The sequence below is a fragment of the Cheilinus undulatus genome, linkage group 20 (genome assembly GCF_018320785.1).
Source record: "Cheilinus undulatus linkage group 20, ASM1832078v1, whole genome shotgun sequence".
Lineage (NCBI taxonomy): Eukaryota > Metazoa > Chordata > Actinopteri > Labriformes > Labridae > Cheilinus > Cheilinus undulatus.
Window position 1 is genome coordinate 34268211 of NC_054884.1, and position 23633 is coordinate 34291843.

At 39.0% G+C, this 23633-nt stretch overlaps 1 protein-coding gene across 4 annotated transcripts; it reads right to left on the bottom strand.

The window, feature by feature from the left end:
- Nucleotides 1–3861: 3861 nt before the first annotated feature.
- Nucleotides 3862–20003, bottom strand: ormdl3 (ORMDL sphingolipid biosynthesis regulator 3). Of its 4 annotated transcripts, none has more exons than XM_041816562.1 (4): nt 19710–20003; nt 16635–16894; nt 13281–13432; nt 3862–5611 (listed from the first exon to the last, which is right to left on the bottom strand). In XM_041816562.1, the coding sequence occupies exons 2-4, from the start codon at nt 16806–16808 to the stop codon at nt 5476–5478; spliced, it is 462 nt and encodes a 153-aa protein (XP_041672496.1). In that variant the 5' UTR covers nt 16809–16894; nt 19710–20003; the 3' UTR covers nt 3862–5475. The 4 variants fall into 4 exon arrangements, with proteins under 4 accessions (XP_041672496.1, XP_041672497.1, XP_041672498.1 ...); XM_041816563.1 differs by having other exon boundaries at nt 16635–16897; XM_041816564.1 differs by lacking the exon at nt 19710–20003 and adding an exon at nt 18617–18756 and having other exon boundaries at nt 16635–16897.
- Nucleotides 20004–23633: the final 3630 nt, after the last annotated feature.

The window sequence follows — 23633 nt, forward strand, 5'->3', positions numbered from 1 at the left end:
TCCCTTGAAGTCTTTCTCTGAATCAATTCTTCAAACCTTCACAGATCTTTTTAAATTTTACACAAGTTGGCACCAGCACAGACGTACATGGCAAAAAGAACATTGATGTATTTTACCTTAACTTTAAAAAGCATGCTATCCAATCATTATCAGATGATAGGACAGCTTTGCTTCCTAACATTTTCCCATCTTCCCCTAACCTCCAAATACAGAGTGTACATATGGACTTCTACATCTGAATTGATTCCAGAACATGTAACATCATCCTAAGTATTGATCCACATGTGAGGACTCAAGTTCAGAGGGCTGTGAACAGGATCTAGGGAAAGAAACTCCTGAGGATGTCTGAGTGGATTCCACCTCTAATAAACATAATCAAAACCACCTGACCATTACATCAATGACGTATTTAAATTCATGTACCTTAGTGTGGACTCGCTCCCACTTTTGCAGCTATAACAGCCTCCACTCTTCTAGGAAGGCTTTCCAGAAGATTTTGGAGGGTGATTTGCCCATTCATTCTGTAGAGCACTTATGAGGTCAGCCCAGTGCCTGTTGTACACAAAGACCTGGCTTGCAATCTCCATTCCAGTTCTACCCAAAGGCTTGATGGGGTTTTAAGGGCAGGGCTCTGGGTGGGCCAGTCAAATGTTTCTACACTAAACTCATCAAACCACGTACTTTCTTTGTGCACTGGGGCACAGTCATGTTTGGATAGAAAAGAGCCTTCCCCAAACTGTTGCCACAAAGTTGGAAGCATAGCATTGTCCAGAGTGTCCTGGTACGCGGCCTTCACTGGAGATAAGGGGCCTAGTCCAAACCCTAAAAAACAGCCACATACCATTATCCCTCCTGCACCAAACTTCGCAGTTGGCACAATGCAGTCAGGGTCATTTCCAATGTGCACCTCAGCATCCCTTTAAATGTTCCTTTTTAATACTCTCCCAGTAGAATAGAGAAGTTCAAAGTCTAGTCTAGATCAATGTTTCTTAACCCTTAGGTATACCTAAGCACGTTCTTTGCATTCTGTTTTGTATTTCTTGAACCAATTTGTGTTCTGTTGTAATTTTTACTCCTAACCACTAGATAGCACCATTATCCTTTTTGGGCTAAGTGTGTATCCGTAGGGCACTTAAAAGACACACTTACAGTGGGATTCTTTTTTAGCTCTGTGAATAAAGGCATAAAGAAATGAAATAAAAGATCTCTGTACAGAAAATGTCCCCTTGGGATATGTCTGTAGCGAATCAGACACTGCATAAAAAATAAAAACGCACCAAACTTCATGTTGTTGGTAACTGATGGCTTATGATCATCTTCAATAATGATAAAAAAAAAACAACTCAGCATCATTAATATGAAAAATATCTCATTCTGCTGAATTGAAAATTGAACAAACTGGCATTTAAAGGGTTAAAAACACATAAAATCATGATGACAACCAAAGATTTGCTATGTCGTGATCAGAGCTGGAGGTGTTAACAGAAAAAAAAAAATTGTTTTGAAAAATTATATTATTCAATAATTTTAGCATCTAAAGTAGATGCAGAAAAAGTCCAATAGAGATATATGTATGTAGTCATTTAAAGGGATGCCTAAGGGTTAATTGGTCAGGTATAATGACCCACCACTGCCTCCTTATGAGAAATGGTGACCCAAATTTTGAAAAAAACAAATTCAACCATTTGAATGGATTTTATCGAAAATGTTGCTGTGTGAAAATGAGATGGAACAAAACAGCCGTAAACTTCAAAATCTAAACAGATCATATCTAAGTCAGAGTGAACATTTTTGCATTTGTAGAAAATCGCTTATTCCCTCTTCAGGCGTCCTGTTCACATGATTTGCCCAGGCAGCCTGACAAGCCCAAGCACAAAACCTCCTGTCCTGGCTATTACTGGCACAGAGGCATAATAACGCTCTACTTTGCCACTATGTTTGGTCCAATTATCTTAACCTTGAGTAAAATTAGATCTGGGGAAAAAAAAGAGAATCACAAGATAATGTTCTAAAAATACTGTATTTGGATCAAGCACTCGTACAGACAATCACATTGACATTTCCTTCAGAATCCACTGATACACTCATCAACAAACAAGCTGAGCGATCACAGTTTCACATTTAGTCAACATTCAATACAAACTGTACCCTGGTAGAAAAAAAAAAAACATCTTTGTGCCATGAATTATCACAGCATGTTTTTGAAGTAAGCCCTTTATGGTGACGATATCTCAGAAACATGATGAAGTCAGGAAAGTTGTATTTACAAATCAGTGGTTCTATGGCTCCTTGGCCATGTCCATCTGCACAAAAACAAGGAAAATTCATTAAAGCATGACTCAAAATTTTTTCCTTGGTGGCTGATTTCCTGAAAACGTTTACTTTCTCTACCATGTGGCGTCCTGTCGTCACAGTCAGTATTTTTGCTACGTTAGCTACCAGCTACTGTCACTACCTCTGAGACTGAAATGTGCTTCATCACTTGTTCAAGTAAATATCTTTAAACATACAAAAAATTACTGAAGAGGGTCTTTTTCAAGAAAGAGGATGTTAAATCTCTCTGTCTGACCACATCTCCTATTAAAGCAGTCTGAACAGGATTTGAATTGAAAATTCTGAGAGAAAAAAAATGACATTTTTCTGGATGCAATTGCAAAAAATATTGCCACAATTAAAAGTAGCAGTTGTTGTAAATTAACACATAACTTTATTAACTATTTAAATGATAACCTAACAATTCAAACTGTGGCTTCTACAGCTGAATCTAATCTAGAATACAAGTTTTAATAAAGCACTATAACTGAATTACTACTTATTCCTTTACAGCCAAAGTGATAGCCATGGTTAAAGGGTTCTTCAGCTTCCTCTGCTACCTTAAAAAAACATCGTACAGCTACTGAAAACAAGCAGAACTGTCTTATAGCCTTCCTCCAAATCCGTGGTTCTCAACCTTTTCAGCCCACGACCCCCAAAATAAAGGTACCAGAAATTGGGGACCCCCACTGTACCAGAAGGTGGTTCAACACAGACATGCACATTCAATGTGCAGACAAGGCTGCCCATAAGGGGGGATAAATGGGTGAGCCTTTTGGGGCCCAGCAAAACTGGGGGCCCATGGAGGTCAGCAAAATCATGGTCTATTGTAAAGTTAAGCTGTGATATCTATACTTTATATTTAACCTCAAAAATGACCACTCTAATCAAAGAAACAAATATCTTTTTAAATCATTTGTGTAGTAAAAAGCCTTCTTATAAATGTAAATCCCTTTTGTAAAAAAAGGGGGGTTAAAAATCGCAAAAATTAGTTAATAATTTAAAAAATGGTGGAAAAAGAGGTGAAATTAGATTTTAAAAGTTGAAGAAATAGGTTAGAAGGGGCAAAAATGAGATTTAAATTGGGAAAAAAAGGCAAAAATGGGCATAAATAGTGGTAAAAGGGAGTTAAAAAGTGGTTGAAAACGCTGCAAAAGAACAAAAATGGGTGGACATTTGGTGAAATGGAATGAAAGATTGATATAAACTGGCAAAAAAAAGTGTTAAATGAGAAAGACAAAAGGCAGATATTGGCAGAAATTAGTTAAACAGGCAAAAATGGGCATATTAGATTGTGAAATGTGGTTAAAATGGGAAAAATTGGGTGTACAAAAGTGGTAAAATTGGGTTAAAAGTGCCAATAATGGGTCAACAGTGGCAACATTAGGCTTAAGTGGCAAGAATTGGTTTAGAACCAGGCAAAAACAGGAAGAAAAAAGTGGTGGAAAGGGTTAAAAATGGGCAAAAATAGATGTTAACTGGCAAAAATGTGTTTAAATTGGTGGCAAGAAATGATGAAAATCGGTTCAAATTTGGCAAAACTTGTGTAAAGTGGCAACAGTGTAATTTTTAAAATATTCTCGCAACCCCGAAGGGGGTCCCAACCCCAAGGTTGAGAACCACTGCTCTAAATAACCATGGACATATTTTCCTTTAAAAATCATAATCAAAAGCGGCTTTGCAACATCAAACAATCACTTTAGTGTACTACTTTACTGCTTTGCATCTTAAAAAAGACTGACAGCATTAAACACAATCACTAATGGATCTTTCACACTCGGCTCCATTGTTTCAACCTACTCCACGTCACGATCACGTACAAAGACACACACTCAGTCGCACAGTGTAAGCTGACGTTCCACCACGACTGTTACAGAGTCGGCTTGAAAGTGCACGGTGTACATGGCATATTGTCTATCCTGGTTGCGGTTTAAACTAGCAGGCTTTCAGAACATTGCACATTTCAACTTGTCACAAATCTTTGGTCTGAACTGAACTTTAGAGGAAAGAGTCTATTAAATTCACTCCAATTGACAATTTTTCCAACTTGGTTTAATGTGTCGATTGTTGTTGAGTGTTTGTAAATTTCTTTCCATTTAACCCTTATACATTATGGAACATACACTACCTTAGAAGAAATAAGAGTATTTCAGGCTCTTAATTCTTACTGTATTGCATTACTTTGGATAAAAAAGGCATCTCATAATGAAATGCTATTTAGAGTTTAATACTCCCCTATTCCTAACTTGATATGCAATTACAAGAAGCTCACTCTAATGTCATATCTCCTTATTTTCTATAGATGAGTAGTAGTATGTGTCTTTTCCTGTAACTCTGACATTCAGGACAGAAATATAAACCTCTGCAGTCATCCTGAAACTTTTTCATATGATAATATGTGGATTAGAGTGCACTTCACATAGTTCTTCCTGAACTCAGGCCAGGCGTTTCTGCAGACAGGAGGCTTACTCCGACACAGAACAGGACAAGAAGAGTCCAAATATGGAAATGGTCAGATAAAATAAGAATTGCTTAACTTCCCAATCTTGGCCCTGAGCAGAGCAGCTAGGGCTAAATATAAAACTTTGTGGTTTCTCGCGCCTCGCCTCTGCAGCAGTTCACAAGTCCCTCACCATTTCATTAAAGTCTGTGTCTCTACTCTGAGGCCCAGAAACGTTGAGTAAAAGACGCTTCTGGTGGGAGGAAAGCTGAATAAATACAGCACTGTATCATTACGTGCAAAATAACTTTGACTACAGCCTCAGAGCGCCCATGGGTGTAAACTGGCATGTCATTGTGCAGCTACATTATCCTCTCCCCTGAACACCTGTCAGATCTAAAAACTGTCATTTCTGCAGACATAATGCTCCCTTACGAAGGCTTTCAAAGTGTCTCTGGAAAACCTTTAACTCAAAGGAAATAGGCCACAAAAAACTGCTGCAGTACACTTTCCCTTTGTCCTCTCTGTAAAGTGTATCGTGTCTCTTTCCTGGGGTTTGGTACCATGGCAGTATCCCCTATAGGCTTCATTTAGAGCACTGCTCAGCAGAGTCGAGAGCCACGGATCCTCGTGAATCTGCAGCCAAATCAGAGGCCTGATACTCTGTGTGCTCTCAGCGAGTCCACAGGGACTAAAGGAAGGAGGTGTCCTCTTCAGCATTGTCAGTACTTATTAATGCCGAAGATCCTCACGCCGTGCAGCTGAGGCAGCTTGGGGATGAGAACAGTGAGCAAAGAAACTGTGTTGACCACAAAATGCACCCGATCGTATTTGGTGTAGAAGCTGGTGAGTATATACCTGCACAGAAAGATAAAAAACACAAGAAAAAGCAGATTACCTTTAGGTTAACGTTTCTTTAGATGAGATGTGTTTCTAAGTTATTGGAAAACAAAAAGTGAAGAAAAAGTTGGATTAAAACGACAAACAACAAAAAAAATTACTCAATATTCAAAAATCTTTCACTCAGTTTTCTTCTGATAATCTCTAGATGTTTCCTAACTCATAGTCACAGTGCCAACAGCAGAAACTGAGACTCTTTCAACATGCTGAACAGCAGCATTGAAACACCAGTGATTACTAATGCTCAAATCCAGTGTATTTTTCTATTTTAAGATAACTTAGATTAATGTCTGTCATATAAGTTAAAGCCCAAACATAACCATGAATAATGACAAGACCTGGATTATGAGGGAAAATAAACAATATGCAACAATGCAAATTATGCAGTGGTGAAATAACATATAATAAACAAATTTTAATAATACTAGTCTTAGTGTACAGTTTTAAAGACCCTGTAAAATTAAAATAAATCTGTTTTTAGGTTTGTTGTATGACAGGTCACTGTGTTATGAACCCCCAGGTCAACTTTCAGTCAAATAAAACATATCTAGGTTTATAAAATTAAGCTAAAAAATCATGAAAGATGAGGCAATGAAATCTGCTCTAGGGTGATGTGGGCGTGTCTTTGAATGAGCAGAAGCCACACCCACTCAGGAGAACTACTATGGCACAATCTGTGTGGTGAGAAGTACTCATGCCATTAGCCTGCCCCTTGACCTTACATTAACCGTATGATCAGAGCACAGCTGCCTGACTCTGTGCCAGAGAAGAGAAAAAGTCTTTTTTCTGGCTAAAATCTCTGTTACGATGCTTTAAATGATCCATAGACCACTGTAGCTGATAGATTTGGCAAATTTACCTCACAATGAACAAAAAACAGCATTTAACTGACTTAACTTTCAATAAAGGCACTGACAGTTAACAAAGACTGTACTAACATGAACTAGTCTGAATTGTATTATATTGTAGTGTTAGGGGGCGGGGTCATTCCCCACTGGGGGCCATTGACATCACCAGCCCACATATTGGCCCCGCCGCTTATTAAACCCAGCCAGGAAAGAGGTGAAAAACTTTCTAAAGGTCTAAAACCAAAATCTAGTCACATGTAGATCTCAGTGTTTTCACATGTTAACAGCAACTTTATTCCAACATATCTAGTGTATTAAGACACAAATTTTGGATTTCACTTTACAGGGTCTTTAAGTATCTTTCTGTAGTTAATCTGGTTTGACCATACTCTTTTTTTTTGCATTCAAAACTCATGTTGTGTGATTTTGTATTTTTTTCCTGTCTTAAAGTAAAGCTAACTGAGTTTCTGTCAGGATACAGACCTGCTTTTATTTGTAGATTGAAGATTTAACATGACCTTAACCACAGAAAAAAAGGAACTTGTTATGGATTGAAAATAAAGTAAGAGATAATTAAAACACAACTTAAAATTCAGCTTTTTTTTGCATTCCAAACAGTTTTTGTGTGATTTTGTGATTGTGCATTTTTTTCCTGTCTTAAACTAAAAGTTACTGACTTCCTGTCTGGATACAGACCTGCTTTCATAGGTAGATAAAAGATTCAACTTGAACTTAACCAAAGAAAAAAATAACTTGTTATGGATGAAAATAAAATAAGAGTTTATTGAAACATGTTTTAAAACTCCACTTTTTTCATTCAAAACTGTTTTTGTGTTATTTTATATTTTTTCCTGTCTAATACCGAGGGTAACTGACTTCCTGTCTGGATAAAGATCTCCTTTTATTGGTAAATTGAAGATTTAACATGAACTTAACCACAGCAAAAATAATTTGTTATGGATTGAAAAGAGACCGTTCAACAGGTTCTGACAATTCTTGAATTGCCCACTGAGCTGTCTGTGGGTGTGTAAAGTGAAATGAAACATGAAGAAGCAGTGGTGGACTTGCTTTACATCACTGTGGCTGCAGGGAGACGCTGATGCACTTAAACCAAAGTGTGCTGAAAGTTACAATTAAACATGCGATTAAAAAACATTAGTGAACCAATTGTGGACCTTAATTAATCGTGATTTACTTGATTACTCTTGGCAGCCCTACAATATACTTCACTACTGAAATACCTTTTAATTAAGTATTTTTATTATTGATTGGTTGATTAAAACGCAGATACAGATAATCTGCCTAATACTGAATAGAGACACCTCCCGTTTTTTTCTGTATTTGAACTATTGGAAATACTTAAGGTAATGCAAGAGTTAAACTAAAAATATCACAGGTTTAGTATGTTTTAAAATCAATTTAGGCTTTTTGGTGTGAAAATTCAACATACTGCCCCTTTAACCTGATGGTAGCTAATCGCTAGCTTGATCAAGAACAGATTGCACAAACTATTCAGCTGGTAGAATGTATGCAAGGAAGCTGAATGGAAGATTACTGCATGGATCCTTTCATCATTTATTTTACTTTTGATTGTTCTTATTTAGTCTACTTATTTTGTCAAATTTCTATCAGTATTTGTTTTCAAGCCTTGTTTTATATCTTCAGGGCCCCCCCAAAAGAAAAAAAAAAGAGGAAGCTCCATTCCTGAGAGACCAAGTCGATAGGAGCAATAATAATCCGTGCCGCATTTCACAGGGAAAGACTGATCCGAGATCGCCAAGATCCTTTATCATTTTCTGATGATTTTTTGTATGAGCGTTACTGTTTCAGTCCCCAAGGCATTATTTATTTGCAACAGCTAATAGGGCCATACATCGCCAATACTACCTGGCGCAGCTGTGCACTTACTGCCACTCAAACTTTGTGTAGGATTGCATGTTTTTGCAAGTGGCACATACAAGGAACATTTCTAATTCAACACCATGGAGCAAATGATATTCCCTTACCACACTGAATAATGTTCTTGTGTTTTATTTTAACTTGTTCCCAAGTTTGCTTGACAGTTGGGTTTGTTTTATATGAAGTGATAAGAGGAGAAAAAGTGCACAACATATAAATATAAAAACAGATAGCTGGGCCTATAGGCTATATAAAACATATTGTCTCAAATTAGTATGCTTACTAGTACCTTTAGAAAATACACAAGGTTCATTAATGATAGAAAGTAATTAATCTAGGTCATTAGGCTACGAGGTGTCATGTTTGTATAGTGGGTTCTTCATTAATACGCCAGGTTTACTTGAAGAGAAATACATTAATAATGGTAACTTCATTCATTCACATCTTACAGGTACGGTTGTCTGTAAGCTTACAGCTCATCAGGCTCATAAACACTGCGCACGCTCCAACGACTACGGCAGCTCTTAAGGGAGGCAAAACATCTGTTGCTCATATCATTACACGAGGTTACGGCGAACACACATTGAAATTAAAAGCCTAGGCTATAGCCTTATACAGCAATGCATAACTATAGGCCTACATATTCCTTGCTTGCGCATTTAACTTGTCCATAATGCCGAGCTGTGTGTCTCGCCTTCGCTGCAGCCGAGGTGTTGGATTTCACAGTTACAATGTTTTTGTAATTTTCCAACTCCTCCATGATTGTTTGCTGCTCTGTTGGTGTGAAAAATGTCGCGCTTTCCTTATATTCGCCATGAATTATGACGGACAATCGTGATTTCTGTGATCTACACTGCTCCCCCTTTATGTAGAACGGGCACACGCAAGTATCCTGATCACTCATATCTGATTCCAATTAACGTCACTGATTTAGCACGATTCAGCCGTGGAGGAACGGACTTAGCCAACCTTCAATCATCACGTTAATTGAATCAGGCTAAAAGGACATTAGCTCTGATTATTTGAACCATGTACGAGGAACGGGGCCCAGCTTTCACATATTTTTACACTTTTTTTTTTTTTTTTTACAGAGTTTGAGGTGAAACTAGAGAAGAGTTTTGGTTAATAATTTTCTCTCTGACATCCTCTGGCTGCTCTGTCTGTGACTGATGATGTTTTCCATGATAAAGATGCCTTTCACTGAAGAAAAACTCTTAAGAACAGACCTGACAGGGAGAAATACTTCTCAAACAAACTCCCATCTCTTCCCATACAGTCTAAGCCCTGACTTTGTTGCTACATGCTGGCAGAGAATGCACAGACATGATGAAAGCAGAGTAAAACTGTGATGTTTTGATGTAAACAGCATTTCAGATGTAACAGCACACAGCCACGGCAGTTAAGTTTGTTTTCAAGCTTTGGATGTGAAACCGCACATTCTGTTCTCTGCTGAACAAGTGAAGACATGTAGTATAAAAGCTATTGAGTCACTTTAGTAGATGTGTAGTTTTTTCCATCTACAGACTGACCACTTTCCTCCTTCTGCTGGAGGCTCGGCTGTTTAACAAAATGAAGGGGAGGCTTTTGAAACTGGCTTGTAAAAACACACACCTGCAAAACTGCGATCAGGACGATGTTCAGGCCGAGCTGGCAAACCAACCCCAGGGAGCCCTAGAGAGCTCTTCCTGTAAACTGAACTCTGCTGGTTAATAAGCAGAGAAAAGGGCAGGAAAGCAGCACAGGGTCCTGCTGCAAATACTAGGCCCCTTAACAATTTGTGGGCTTGACTAATAAGGGAGCAGCAGGGACGATAATCGATCAACACTCACTGTGATGCAAAACTCTGATGTGGAGGTAGAGAGTAGAACATTTTAAATTACGAAAATTGACAGAGTTTCACATTTACAATCATAATCAATCGCTTTTTAAAATAGGAAAAAATATATTTTTAAATAAACAATGTCAAAAAGTACCATAACTGTTTTATGAGACGGCTGCATAAGAGGAAAGACCATGTATCTGATGCTGACATTCTCAGGAAAGCAGGGATGGGAAGGATCAGCTGTCTGATATGGGAACAGCAGCTGTGCTTTTATGGGCACATTGAGTACTTTCCTGGGCCTGATCCAGCTCAACACACTGGGTGCCCAGGGCTGGTCCAGACGCTGGGGGTGACCATGCGGGTCATGAATGGGACAGCTGGGAAGATACGTGGAGAAATGGGGGGTGGGCCTGGCACAGGACTGGAGGGTGGCCATAAGAAGGCCAGAACATTGCAGGACCAAGGTTGAAATCCCTGCACCCTGTTTAAACTGCTTTAAACTTTAGCTTGCAACTAAATGTTGATAATTTTTTTATATATTTTAGTCATCAGAATGCTTACACAAAATGAGAAAATGTCATTTTATTGTGTAAGTCATACGAAACTGTACTCTTACAATGAATGTTAAGTTGTTAATCTGACTGGAATTGTTTAAAATTAAATTTACACCGAGTGAAATATAAGGCATGCACAACATGGTCAAAGCTGTGAAATTGTTCAGGTTTTCGCTATAACTCTGCACATATATGACCAACTACACAATTTATATAATTGGGCTTATGTTTACTACCACCATCGATTCGAAAAAGATCCATCAACATGTGACCAAAGAGAAGACTTCCACCTTTAATTCAAGGGGTTTCACAAAAATATGGCATTTAAAATCTAAGAATTGTTAACATTATTTCAAATGTAACCATTTTTTTCAAAGCTATGAAAAAAATCCTCTGCAGTCAAAGACTGCATAAAGTCTGGAGCCCATGAGCATCACCAAATTCTTGGTCGTGGTGGTAAAATGGAAGCAAAATGATAAAATGATTGTGTTGCTGTCCGAATACTTACAGACATAACATTATAACCGGATAGCTGCCAGCTGACTAGTTAGCAGGGTCAACTCGAACTACCGTAAAATCCAAAATATAAGTCGCATCAATCTGTACAGAAGTCTGTTTTTTGGAATCTCTAAAGGGAGAAAATAAGGATTCAACCGTCTTCCTGCATGAAGAGTAACACTTTGTTCAGTAAAGTCCACAACGCGCAGCTGTGTCACTCTCTGTACCATCTCTTTCCACCGTATGAAGGTTGTGCATCATCTACCTACAGTAACAGTAGTTGAGCGTTTGGCCTCTGGTGACTGTTGTGAAACAGACCCAGCCTGCGAGTGGCTCTGCCCTACTCACTTGTTGTCCTGACTGAGGAGTGTTTCCAGTCAAACCAGCACTAAACAGTATAGGTAACATCAACTGTCTACTTCCTGTTTTCTTTATATGCAAGACTATGACCTAACGAGGAAGCAAAGCAGTTAATTAGTGGTGCCAAACCCTGTAGGTCTGGTCTGTGCTGTTTATTCCAGCACATTCTGAGTATTGAAGTGGCTGTTTGCAATACACAATAAATGGGATGAATTTTCAATTGCCGCTAAGGATGCTTCATGGGGCCCAATGTGCCACAACCCGGGGCTGGGATCAGAGTCTGCCAAGGTCAAGCCTGACAGCATCTTTTCTGTCAGGGCCTTTTCACCCCTGGCAACATGTGCAGACATGGCCAGCAATTTTGGGGCTCTTGGTACATCCACAGCACAACCACAGGCTCGTGACAACCCTACTACACACTCCGATGGTACCCTGGGCCATGCCTACTCACCACATCCACCTCTTACTGTGCCCAAAGGTGTGGATTGTGTTATTTTTTTTTTTAACAGATTGTTTTCTCATGCCCCTGGTAATGTGCAAGACATTCAGAGCATGACCAGGGTTGAGTCAATCCTCCTTCTCACCTGATGGTGCCCTCAGGTGGCTTACTCAACTCATCTATGCCTGACATTTCTTTTGTCAGGGCCTTTTCACCCTGGGTAATACACCCAAAGACCACCAGCTGTTTTTAGGCTCGTGGGACATCCACAGCACAACCACGGGCTCATGGCAGCCCTACTACAGCTCGGACAGTACCCTAAGCGATGCTTATTCACCACATCTACCCCTTAATTTGCCCTAAAGGTGTGGACCTTATTTATTTTTTCAACAGATTGTTTTCCCACATCCCTGGTAATTTGCAAAGACATCCAGAGCAGGACCAGGGTTGTGTCAATCCTCTGTCCCACCCAATGGTGCCCTCAGGTCCAATACTACCATCAATAAATCAATTCTGCCCCTGAGCCTGTATACAGTGACAATGACAGCAGCCATTCAAATGCCCTAGCTGAGCTTTAACTGAGCTGTAACTGCATGTAAACATGCTGAGTGAGCCAGAATTTGCCTACATTTGTTGTTAAAAATAAGAATTTTTATCTTGTACTTTATCTGAACTTAAAAACTCTGTTAGCATGAAAATTCTACTTGTATCAATTCAGAAAGAGCATGACAAAGTCTGAGGTACTCTTTTAAAACCATTAAATGCCTTTAATTTCATGGCATTTAGAGGTAAAAACAAACATGTATATGCTTACTTTTGGGGTTTAAGTGACCATGCCATCCTGGAGGTTATACCTATGACTCCATGAACCTTATCCAAAGAGAAACTAAAAACACACGTTTTGGAGTGCAAGAAGAGCTAAAGAGACTGACAGAAAAAATAAATCAGCCACTTTCACAGACCCTCAGAAAAGCCTGTGAGGAATACAGTCATTGTTGGATAACTTGGGAATAATTCTGGTTGCTCTATTTATACTCTCTTCATCCTTCATCTGTCTACACCTACTTAATGTCAAAGTGTTGGCACCACGGTACATACAGTCCTGCTCTACTAGTTTCTCTGTGTGTACTCTTAGTTTAGATCCGTTCTTTTTAATAGCTGTTCCTGCTACACAATTACAACTGAGCATGAAGATTAAAGGGCTTACAAGACAATGGGTGTGATGGTGAGGAACTTGCGTGAAGCAGTGAACTGTACACCATAGTCCATCTGCTCCCAGTGTGTGAGGAGGCGAGCTTTGCCCTGATCTGGGGTCTCAAACGGCGTCCCTTTGACTGTGTGGAGGAGGAGGTACATACACTGGAAGAGAGGAGAGAGACAGAGTTAAAAACACAATAAGAAGTCCTGCATTAGGTCTTCAAAGTGAGTGGATAAGTAGACTATAAGGGCTCATTTTCCTAGTTTTTCTATTTACCATACAGACTCCAAACCTGGAAATAAGCCTACACAGCAAGTGTGTATGTTCTCAAGATGCACAGTTCAAGAAGTGCTATTAAACTGCATGATCAAACACACCAACCCCTCCCATTCCAAAAAGGACTCCATAAAAATAATGTATTTCTTGGAGTACAGTGGTTTTGTAAAGCAAAGCAGGGGATGTTTCAGAAGCTCTTTGGCTATTTCAGGAAAACCTGTTTTTTATTGCACCTAAGAGACTCGTATCCAATGTGAACCTAAAATAACGTTTGTGTGTTTCAGGCCAAACCATGACCTTATTCGGAACTTTGAAATGAGGAAAAAGACAGCAGAATAAAAAATGAGGGGTTAAAGAATGAAGCACAATGAAAGGTAAAACTGACACTAAACTGCAGTGCATTACTGTAGTTATCCTTTACTTTAGCTTTCTAGAGCATTTTGCATTTTCCAGTTAATCAGACAAGGTGATGTACCCATAAAATCTAATGTACAAGATACACTTTAACATCTTTTTCTATCTAAAATGTTGTCTTTTATACAAGTTTGACCAATCTAAAATGTTGAGACATGACTATGAGCATAGCTACTATCATATATAGTGAACACAACCAGTGTTTGTGTGTATCGCGAGCACACATTGCTGCACAAAGAATGCTGGGACAGATGTGAAAGGTGTCCATTTTAAAGAGTGTTTCTCTGTCATTGGGTCATAACCCAGCATTTAAGACAGCAGTGTTTTGCAGTGAAGGAACTTGGGAAGTGCTTGTGTGTCTGAATCACAGCAGACAGCACAGAAATCTGCCTAGCCTCTCTACTCGTCATGAAATAATTTTTACTTTTTCTCACAAAAACAGTGTCGTCACATCAGCAAAGTGACGTAATTTAATGACTAATTCACCAAAATTTTCCCTCAGAAAAACATGTTTTTCCCACGAAAACACCCATCAGACTGACGAGAGCTGGGGACACTACAAGTATTGACAGGGGAAACACCTTTTTTTTTCTTTTTTACACACCAGTGGTTCATAATGGATCCCTTTGTGAGAGATTTCATTCGAACTCAATAATCACCCATGTTACTGTGGCTAATGTCGAAGTGGCAGCCCTAACTGTAGCCCCAAATAATATAGTTGTATATTGTTAGAGTGCACCAAAAGCAGGAGAGAGCACTCTCTTACTGCAGGACACAGTGACTTCGTGCAGAATCGAGCACCCACTTCCTTTAGTTTGTGGTACAAACTGCCAAAAAGCTTCTCGTTTAGACCAAAGTCATCAGTCAACTATTTTGAGGACCACAAGTATTTATCATGCTAGAGATCTGGCACAGTGCAAGAATGCCTTAAGCCCTGACAGCGAATAAGGACTAACAGTGCTGTGCACAGAGCATCTTCTTTTCTTAGAATTACAAATGTGTTTTGCAAAATTTTCCCCTAGAAGAGAGGAGATGACAAGGCATCAGGCAAAGTGAAGAAGGGTAGGGTAAAGCACTGTATGCCTGGGTGATATGGCCTAAAAATCATGACCTATTTTCTTGTGGAGGATTTGTCAGCAGTAAAATGCTTATTGATTTTACTTAGCTTTAATGGCACTTCCAGCAAGTCTACACTACTATAGAGTCTATGGCCACTTCTCTGACCTCGTTTATCGCCACAGCCCGGTTCTTTGAATCACCACAGACTTAAATCAAGCAAATCATCAGTTTAAACACATTTTAAACAGCTGACTGACGGCTCCGATCCAAGTGACCAAGTTTGCGGTAGACCACGAACGCACCAAAGTCTAACAGGAGACAGTCTGTGTGTAACTGAGCTAGTATTAGTTAGGATGTTCTTAGTGGTATAATTACCTAGTCGATTAAACGTAGATATATATTTAGAACAGTCAAAACTAGTCTAAAGATGAGAGAACACAAAGAACAGTGGGTGTGACGTTAGCCTGATATACTCTCTACAGCATGGCTAGCATTGAAAGCTAGCGCCACCTGCCTTCGTTCCTCTTTGCAGATTAATATCGTGCTTTGATATTTTGCCTCTTTTCACTTCGGGTGAGTAGTCATACGTGACCTTAACCCTCGACAGCCCACATACCACTTTATTTCCATTTACTACTTTGAAAAACTGTCATACCATGGTCTTCCTACTATACGCTACCATTTAGCCACCGCCGAGCTTCTCATTGTTTACACCCGGTGAAGGTTCAGAGAGGAAGGCTGCGGCCATTAACTGAAGCTACAGCGCTCTCTAGTGGCGGGAGGCTCATTAAAGAGCATTATAGAGAGGGATTTCAAGCCCGTGTACATAAAAAATGATATTTATTTTTTAGTAGTAGTTCAAATAAATTTGTTTGGAATACATTTAAGTTCAATTCATTTTTGTATTTCTTTTTGATTTTTAATAAGAGGAGTTGGGTGGTTTACTACAGCCTTATGTAACCTCACACATTATACCAACAACAATAACAATTGTTAAAATATCAGTATCGGTATCGGCACATATTTATCAGAATTGGATCAGAACTGAACAAAAGTGGATTGGTGCATCCCTATCACCCTATTCCTTGTGTGCACCAAAGCAGAACTTGAGTGTTAAAACCAGTGATGGTGGTGTCGCAAAAATTCTTATCACGGCAGAAGTTTCACCAGTGCTGGTAATGATACCGCCCACTGCTAAAGCATCCAGATAAATTATTTGTTTTAAGGGTGTTCACTAAAGAAGCACTGCTTTTGAATCCTCAAACTCTAGTCAGTAACTTCAGAAAACTCCAGAAACTTCACACCAAGCAGACAGCCTTCTGTCAACCAAGTTTAAGATGCAAGAATGAGCTCAGCTTTCAAAATGAACGGTTGTTGAAATATTACTGGCAGCACTTCAGGAAGAAAGAACATGACTAAGAGCAGTTAAATAAAACATTTCTGCCTTTGTGCAACGACACGTTAGCCTCTAAATCTCTATGTTCATCTACTAAAACCCAAACTGTTTAACAAGGTTGTACTTCTACGTGTCCTTAATTAACCTGATGTTTCCAACAAATCATGAAAATTAAATAGGTCAAGCTAGGACGCTTTTGGAAATTCTGCTTTACTCACCAGATTGTGTATGAGGTTGGTGAGGGTCCAGACCACGGGGACGCTGGCGAAGGGAATGCTGAGCAGGATGACGTGCAAGAGGCCAATGCCCAGGATGTAAGACAGCCACATCCCTCTGCTGTTCATCACGCGGGTGTTTGGATTCACCTCGCTGTGCGCCGTGCCCACATTCATGATGGCGGCAGGGCCACTTCAAAAGGACCGTGCCTGCTCTTTGAACTCCCTGTTTGAAACTTCGTACCCACCTGGTGTGACCGCGTCTGCTGGGAGATACAAACAAAAGTCTGAATCTGAAAAAGCGTGTCTGGCAAACAACATTTAGAGTGTATTTTCAAAACGTTGGCTGAACACTGTGTGAGAAAATTAAATTACTTATTTCCTCCTAGCTCATTATGGAGACTTGTACTCGCTATTGCATGACAAAACTTTCCTATAATCAACATCACTGATTTATCAGACTTTACAGTTCCATTTTACAAATGTCTAATATCATAAAATGTTATTTAACTAACTTGTATTAAAATAAGGAAAGACTCTTTGGTTTCAAGGATCATAAAAAGCTTAATAGCAAGATTTGTTTTCAATCCACGTTTTCAAATCATAATGCATTAGGGCTGCATAATATATATCAACTGTTGCAGTATGTATGGAAGCAGATTAGGGATATAGGTGAAGGAAAATATAGTGCAGGGCACTCTGAGATTAAAGTCGAAACGTCAATAAAGCCAGAATTTCGAGAATAAAGCTGAAATATAATTTAGAGAAAAGAGGTGAAAGGCATTTTTTAGAAAAAAGTCAGTATTTGTTGTCTGTTACTGTCTTAAACACTCATTCATTAACAGAAGGGAAATAACAGGGCAGATCTCTCTTTTCCTCTTCCTCTCCCTCTGATCACCTATAGATACACACAGGTGACAGACCCAACCTCGATACGTAGGGGCAGAGCAAAGGGAGATTGATTACTCATTAACTGATTGTGGAGAGCTTGCTACGAATGATAAAATGCAAAAAAGCAAAAAAAAAAAAAAAAAAAAAAACGGATGCTATGGCCCTTGTCTATTGGAAATTCTAGTTATCAGTGTATGTGTGGTACATGACCTCCTGTATTGTTTGGGTGTGTTTTATCAAGCTTTCAGTGGGAAGCACTTTGGTCAGCTGAAAAGCCGTTTTAAACGTGCTATACAAATAAAGCTTACTTACTTACTAAAATGTCTGTTAATCTGTTCACATTGACATCACTTATCCCATGTGAATGTATCACATTACTATAGTCTATAAATTATAACAAACAGTACATCTTAGATGTTGTGTTTATGAGCTACCAGAGAAATAATCACTGTTGTTAAATCCAATTCTGAAGTAAAAGAATTTAGAGACAGTCAAGGTTCGCTGTTTATTATCGTCTTAAACCCCATTCACACAGGATTACCTGATGACCTCTGATAATTCATTAATTACCCTGTGACATCAGTGTTTGATGTGGTGGGATAAACAACGGCAATGTCAACAAATTTACTGACATTTCTGAAGGGAGCATGAAGCTGCTGCATGACGGCAGCACAATTTCCATACAAAAATGTAATGCAGCAATGCAAAATCATGTTTTTCAGGTGACACTGTCTTCATGTATCATACACATACTGTTAACTAGAGTTTCCAATAAACAAGTGCTAAAGTTTTCCTTTTCAGCATTAAAAAACATTTTAGCATTTGGAGAAAGCTGTCAGCGATCAATAAACGAGGCACAACTTCTTTTCTTCTCATTTTGACTTTTTTTTCTCTAAATTGTATTTCAACTTTATTCTCAACATTTTGACTTTTATCTTGAAGTGCTCAGCATTATTTCTTCCTTCACCTGTGCCCCTAATCAACTTCCATATAGGAGCTTTCACAATAATCTCATTTCAAAAAGTTGTATTGAACTGAATTTTTTCAAGCAAACAATCTTTTGTTGCTAAGGATGGCTACATTATTAGACATACCCTCTTTTGTACAGTCTGCAGAAACTCAAACGGTTTGTAGCAAATTTCCATCCATCCATCCATTTTCTATACAGCTTATCTCGTTGGGGGTAAACGGGGGGGCTGGAGCCTATCCCAGCTGTCATTGGGCTTGAGACGGGGTACACCCTGGACTGGACGCCATTCAATCACAGGGCTGACATATAGAGACAGACAACCAGGCATGCTCACATCACAGCTATGGCCAATTTCAAATCACAAATTAACCTAATGCGCATGTTTTTGGTGGTGGGAGGAGAGAGACCCGGAGAGAACCCACGAGGAGAACTTGCAAACCCCACACAGAAAGGCCCTGAATGGGAAGCGAACCAGGAACCTTCTTGCTGTGAGGCAACAGTGCTAACCCCTGCGCCGCCGTGCAGGCCCTGTAGCAAATTTACTATATAAACTTTTAATTAACATCCAAAATGGTCAAATTATGTTTATTAAAATGTAAGCTGCCCATATTTGGGCATGTAGCAGGTCACTGTTTTTATTTGGCTAAACTTCCTGCATCTTCTTATATCACACCATGTATTACAGAAGTAAAACATATTGCTGTGTCACTTTTCTTGCAATATCTAACAGCCCTCTGCTGCATTTATTACTCACCACTTCAACAGCCAAAGTGATGTTGCAAAGTTTTAAGTGTCAAATGCATCTTTGATACAATCACAGTGCAGTTGATGTTTGAGATATAGTGCAATAAAGCACAATCATGATGATTTAAGCAGAAACCTGTGAGCCATTCAGTAATAAGCAATGGTATGAACTGAATTCAGGCTGAATGAAGGTATTAAAGGGCCAGTTAAAATATTAACTTCTGACTTGAAAGAAATCTGCTGAGCTCGTCAGCAGCTATCTGCTACTCTCCTCCCATTGATTGACAAGAGTAAACAACGAAGCAGGAGGCTGCTCATTCCAGCATGCTGTGGTGGAAGTTGTAAGAGCCCACATTGTAACTGGCTACATAATGAGTCCTAACGTAGCCACACATATCTACAAGTGGGCTACCAAGCACTATAGGAGTAGAAGTACATTACTGTAGCAGTTATAAGTAAATGTTTTCACTCACTGCAAAGAAAAATGGCTTCAACTCCGACCTGTATTGGCACCAGTCCGTTATCACAGTTTTTGTCTTATCGATGCCTTCAGTTATGTAATTGATACTCTCTCTGTGAGGCTGCCCGGGCTCCGGTGTTCCTTTCAATCATCCGGTAACATCTTTCACCTCCAGACGTGCTGCTCCGTGCTCCCGGTGCGCTCGCGGGCTCACTATCAACCGAGACGTGACCACTTTTCCTCCGTCTTCAGACAACAGCTGGTGACAACACAGCACAGTTCATCATGTAACGTCACCGCTGCTCGTTTCCACGGCCCCGTATTTCGCTTCGGTTCCTTCACTCCTCGCACTTTGCTGGGATTGGTTGTAGCGTGTCATGTGCCAAGAATTGACCACTAAGCGTTTAAAGCGTTGATGGAACGCGGACTACGCCCCCTTTCGACGTCACGACGGAGGAGGGCCCCGAGGAAGCCCATGATTGACACTTGGGACTGAGACTTAAACATTGAAAAAGTGCCGAATGAGTTGCATTTACTTTATAAATTGAGCGTTATTGAACCTATAATAAATCGTTCTTGCATAAGTTGTATGAAATATATATAAGCTACAAACATCCCCTCACTGTTCTTTTTAATGCAAAAATCAGCTTTAAACGGACCTCAGAAGCTCTGCATGAAAATAGACTTTAAGCTTTTCTAAGTCATACTAATAAATTCTGCTATAAGAATTTTTGAAACAGTTGTCCATAATGTCCTCTAAGGCTGAACGATAGATGTATTTCTCAACAACAAAGCAATAAATCATTCGATATTTTAACAAATAATATTTGGAAGATTGAACCAAACCTGAACAATTTTGAAAAAATATATCTAATTGCAAATATTTTGACCAAATGCAAATTCAGTGTGAATCGTTGTATTGAAGGAGATTTTGATTTTAAGTCTCTAATTTTCAAATGAAAAAAAATGCAAATATAAAAAAGGAAAGTAAGATTGTTGCAAATAATTCCAGAAAATGACACCTGAACATTTGCATGATTTAAAACACATTTAAGATCAAATAAATAATGTACCATCTGTTATTTCTGCAGTAGAATATATTGCAGTGCAATATAAAATCTGATTAAAAACCCAACGCTAATGTTCACTGAAGTTTGAATTATTTGCTTGAAATGTTGGAAGAACTTGCAGGGAAATGTTCATACATTTTCATGAAATTTGAGTATATATGTTTGAAATTTGAGTGTATATGTTTGGATATTTCGGATGATCTGCTTGAAAATTGTTTAGTATTTTCATGGACATTTTGGGTATATATATATATATATATATATATATATATATATATATATATATATATATATATATATATCAGAGAGTGTCACTATAAGAGTCGGGGGGGAACGTTGCTATGATTTTTTTCCATTTTGGGAATTCATGGGAATTTGGGAAATTTATCCAGATGTTTGGGGAAATTTATTTGGACATTTTCAGGCATTTTCACATAAATTTAGGAAATTTATTGTTCTTTTGGGGAATTTGTTTTGAATTTTGGGGGGATTTAGATTTTTGTGAAAAATTTTTTATTGAGTTAAGTTGACAGCACATAACAAATGTACACATACTCTTGAATGATTAAGACAAAATTTGTTCACAGTGTTGAAAAGAAAGCATTTGCTACTTCTTTAATCAGAACCCTTTATATATATAAAAAAGTCTGTTAAATACATTCTCACTGTGCAACAACCATTGCTCCAGTTTTGATTCATGTTTGCATTGAGACCTGCATAGCACGAAGGAAGTTCATACATGTATAAAAATAAGGGTATTGAAATTTTCTAGAATTTTCATGAAAATTTTAGGGAAAGTGACACAATATACAGTACTGTTCACTATTTTATGCATGTTTAGGCCAAAAATGAGGGCACAGACTGGGTAAGTAAACCACCTGATCCAGAAGGAAATACAACTGTGGACACCACCAGGCGAGATGGAGGACTTACACAACCCTGACAGTGCTCTGGATGTCCTTGCATATCACCAGGGGCATGGGAAAATAATCTGTCGTAAAAAATATATTCCACAGCTTTAAGGCAGAGTCAGGGGTGGATGTGACCAAGTTAGCATGGCCTAGTGTACCATCTGGGCATAGTAGTGTTGCCACAAGGCCCTGGTACTGAAGTAGATGTCCCAAGGGCCTAAAAACCACCAGCAGTTTTCCCAGGGGTAAAAAGACCCTGACAAATGAGATACTGTGGAGGTTGACCTTGGCTGCTGAACAATACAAGTGTCAGCATGTACCAAGCCTGACTCTCCCTTGTTTAGCCCCTAGTCATGGCAAGTTGGGCCCCATGGTAAAACCTTAGCACCTGATAAGCCTAATGTAATTTTGGGGGAAATCTTAATTGTCCAGGTTTTCTGAAAGAGTTTCACTGAAACATTTGGGGAATGGTTAAGATAAACATAAAAATACGTTCCCAACAAAGCCAAGCCCATTGATAAAAAACAAGCAAAGTTTAAAACAAATCAGATAGACCCACTATATAAGACCATGTGTATGTTTAATATATGGTTCTTCAGATATAATTCAAATTCACTTGAGTTAGTCATTTCTGTGTAATTCAAACAGCCAATGGCTCTGATGTCTCTCTGATTCACTGTACCTGAGTACAAAAGGAGGCCCTTGACTACTTATGTACTCAAGGTGAGTGGAGACCTTGCTGGAGGCAAAGAAAAAAAGACTGATGAGGCTGCTCCTCTTGTCTTTAAATCAAAGATCAACAGTGTCATGTTCTTGGTCCCCAAGATAAGCCCTAATACTAATTTAGTCTCACAGTAGCTTCAGGCCAAAGAGGTCAACTGTGTTCGACTTGCATGCCGTGTTACGTGACACCCACTGTTTCTGTGGTACCTCTGTGATCAGTGTCAGCGAACAGGTTTGGCTGACTGACAGTGGACTCTCTCATATGTTCATAGCCCCTGGTGCTGTGGCTGTGTTAGCGGTGTAAACCTAGAGCTCTGTTCAGGTGGGAACCATGGATGACAGAGCTGTGAGATCACTGCTGGAGCTGGAACAATGGATAAATATTTGACACTGAGAATACAAACCTCAGGAGAGGGGGGGGTTATGACACCTACACATGCAGTGTCAGAATAACAAGACGTCATCTGCATATATATGACACTGAGAGACCCTGGTTTGGGATGGAGACTCCTGAATTATCTTAAAGCTTTTGTAGTAGCATGAACAACATAAGTAAATGTGCAAATGGTGGGTTGAGATCCAAACAAATGAACAAAAGAGTATGGCTGCTGCTGTATCACAGCATTGGCACTAGGGGTACTCCAATCCTATTGTGTTGCTGTTGATACCCATCATATTTTGTTGTTTTGTCTCGTTTAATCGGCTTCTTTAGTGATTGGTCAGTCAATTAGCGCCTCATTTCTACATTAGCATGGTTACAGAGATAAGTCAAAGGAAGTCCATTCATTCCTATTGGAACTTCTTTGATGTCAGGAATGTGCCACAAGGATGTTGACCTTTTTTTTTTTTTTTTTTTTTTTTTTTTTACTTTTGTGGGAGATTTCTTGAAATTAGTTTGAACACATCATGATAGCATTTCTTTTATCTCTTGCAGTATTGATCCATCAGTTTTAGTTCAACTCTGAAGACTCAACTGATCTAAGCTCCATCCACCGTGATTTCTGATCTGGATGGACGTGTGGGCAGAGTTCCCATCATGCCCTTGGGCATAGTAGATGTGTTTAGTTGTCTTTGGATATTGCCTGTACTACAGCAATCCCTGCTGGGGTTGTTTGGCTCATGTTTCTGGTACATTGTTGTTGCTTTTAATGTGAGACACATTTGCACCATGAGTGAAGTTATTTAATGAGTCTAGATCATGACTTAATGTGTTCCTAACTTAACACAATAAAT